The sequence below is a fragment of the Empidonax traillii genome, unplaced genomic scaffold (genome assembly GCF_003031625.1).
Source record: "Empidonax traillii isolate 1590-97213 ecotype Southwest subspecies unplaced genomic scaffold, ASM303162v1 scaffold3886:size15173, whole genome shotgun sequence".
NCBI classification, from domain to species: domain Eukaryota; kingdom Metazoa; phylum Chordata; class Aves; order Passeriformes; family Tyrannidae; genus Empidonax; species Empidonax traillii.
The window spans coordinates 1-2,857 of record NW_020959079.1 but is presented as its reverse complement, the minus strand read 5'-3'; the positions used below and the strand labels follow the sequence as shown (position 1 = coordinate 2,857).

Below are 2,857 nucleotides of genomic sequence, written 5' to 3'. Positions count from 1 at the left end.
CCCCGGAGGAGGGGCTGCAAAGCCAGCCCAGGGAGCTGTGAGGAGGAAAGAGCCGTCCTGTGCCGGGAAGGCGGCCGGAGCTTGAGCCGGAGCTCCGAGCTGGTGGTCCCTGAGCAGCCTCCCAGCAGGGAGAAGCCCTTCAGGTGCTTGGAATGTGGGAAGAGCTTCAGAAAGAGCTACCACCTCCTCAGGCACCAGCACATCCACACTGGGGAACAGCCCTACACGTGTAGGGAATGTGGGAAGAGCTTCAGGCAGAGCTCCACCCTGATCAGACATAAGCGCATCCACACTGGGGAACGACCCTACATATGTAGGGAATGTGGGAAGAGCTTCACTGATAGGTCGAACCTGATCACCCACCAGCGCATCCACACTGGGGAGAGGCCCTACAAGTGTGGGGAATGTGGGAAGAGCTTCAGTGACAGCTCCACCCTCGTCACCCACCGGCGCATCCACACTGGGGAGATGCCATACAAGTGTCAGGAGTGTGGGAAGAGGTTTAGGGACAGCTCAACTCTCCTCAGGCATGAGCGGACACACACAGGGGAGAGGCCCTTTCGCTGCACCGACTGCGGGAAGGGCTTCAAACACAACTCCACCCTCATCAGTCACCGGCGCATCCACACCGGGGAGAGACCCTACAAGTGTGGGGAGTGTGGGAAGAGCTTCTCCCACAGCTCTACCTTGACCAGACACCAACGGACACACCAGTAAAAAAAGCCCCACGAGTGCTCCGAATGCGGGAAGAGCTTCGGCCACTGCTCCCACCCCAAATGACCCCCCTGATGGGGAGGCAACCCCTGGAGTCCAGGGACTGTCAGTCCATCCCTTTCTACCAGAGAGGGCCAGTCCCCTTTGCCAGGGGCAGGTTGTGCCAACAGAACCCTTCTTGGGGGGTGTGTGGAGATTCCTGGCTGGGACCCCCCAAGGTCAGTGCTGGAGGTTGAGAGCAGAGATCTCCCCACGAGCGTTGGTCTGGGGGAGTTCCATCCCTCTCTAATTCATAATTCTTGCTTTGGTGGCAGCTTGAGTAGAATTGCTTCAACAATTGCTTTAGTGTAGAGCACTGTCCTATCTTATGCTGTACTGCTGGTAGTTTTAGTGTTTCTGTTGTGCAGTAAATAATTCTGATCAAGATCTTTTGTCTGATCATTTGTTACCCCAAATAATTCATTTCTATCAATAGATCTGATTTGCCATGATTAAAACCTGAGGGAAAAAAGTGGTTCAGTCCCACCTCTGTAATTCTTCTAAACTGAAAGTGTTGGCATAACCCAAGGCTGAGATTGGATCCAGCAGCCCCAGCACCCCACAGTCAGTTGGGAACTGAGGGGGCCACCCTGCTTTTCCAGCGCTTTTGGGCCCAAAGACCTCCATGGGATCGTTGGACCTGCCAGACCACCCCCCCCTTTTCTACTCTTCTTCTTGTTCCTTCCACTTTTCCATTGTCCCTTCAATCCCCAGCCCCTCCAAGATGAGTTTTGTGGTCCCTATCCCCACATTTTTCCACACCCCTTCCACATCATCCCCCAGTCCCCAGCCCCCTCATGCTCAGTTTGGGGCTCCCACTCTGCTCTTTCCCCACTCTTTTCCACTCTCCTGCCCTTTCCCCATGAACGTCAGTCCCCCTCCACTTTTGGGGGGCCCCTCTCCCCTCCCACTCAGTTCCTTTTATCCCCTCTGACCCCCCTTTTCCCACCGACCTCCCCCTTCCCACCCCCCGCTCACCCGAGAGCTCCTCGCCCGCAGCCGGGGGGGCTCCCAGCACCACCAGTGCCCAGAGAAGCCCCCCCAGAAGAGGGGCTGGGTGGGGTCCTGGGTGGGCTCTGAGTGTGTTTGGGCATCTTTGAGGGGCTATGACGAGGTTCTGGGGGGGTCTCAGCACTTTTTGGGGTGAGCTGGGTGCCTATTGAGGGGCAGGTGCCCTCCCAAAGCCCCCCCAGAGCGGGTGACACGGGGGGAACACAGGGGGGTCCCCATTCCTGATCCATCCCAGGGTCGGTTCTGCCCCCCCAAACTCGGCTCCACCCCTTGGGATCCTCCAACTCCCCCTCCCACCCAGTGCCCCCCAATAACCAGAACAGGGGCAACTGGGATCATACTGGGAGCAGCTGGGCCCCTACTGGGGTCATACTGGGATCATACTGGGAGTGGCTGCAATATTACTGGGAGTGCAGCCATACTGGGGATGAGTGGGATCAAACTGGCTTCATACTGGAAGTGTCTGGAAGCTCCTGGGATCGTACTGGGATCAGACTAGGATCATACTGGGAGCAACTGGTTCTATGCTAGGGGCAACTGGGAGCTCTTAGGATCCCACTGGGAGGAACTGGGAGCAAGTGGAACCATGCTGGGCATAACTGGGATCATACTGGATGCAACTGGGCCCACAGTGAAGGTGACTGGGGTCATACTGGGAGTGACTGGGAGCATTCTGAGGGCAGCTGGGACCATGTTGGCCCAACTGGGATATACTGTAGGTGACTGGGATCATACTGGGAGCCACTAGGACCACACTGGGGAACACTGGGAGTGGCTGTGAGCAACTGGGATAATGCTGGAAGCTACTGGGAGCAACTGGGAGTGAGTGGGACCACATTAGGGGCAACGGGGATATACTGGGAGAGACCAGGAGTGACTGAGATCATACTGGGACTGACTGGGAGCATACTGGGACTGACTGAGAGGAGGCTGATGTCAACTGTGTGAGACTGGGAGTGACAGGGATCCTACTGGGAGGGACTGGAACTGCAGTGGGTGAGTGGGAGCAAGTGGGACCCTGCTGGGGGCAAATGGCTTTATACTGGGAGTGACAGGGAATGTCTGGGTTCATCCTGGCTGTGACTGCCACCAT

General features: G+C 57.1%; 1 protein-coding gene across 1 annotated transcript; it reads left to right on the top strand.

Moving 5' to 3' along the window:
• Window positions 1-8: 8 nt before the first annotated feature.
• Window positions 9-741, top strand: LOC114072759 (zinc finger protein 239-like; the record flags this gene model as incomplete). The annotated part of the gene is made up of 1 exon (XM_027910614.1): window positions 9-741. A coding segment is annotated over one exon (709 nt), but the record flags the coding sequence as incomplete, so codon positions are not given.
• Window positions 742-2,857: the final 2,116 nt, after the last annotated feature.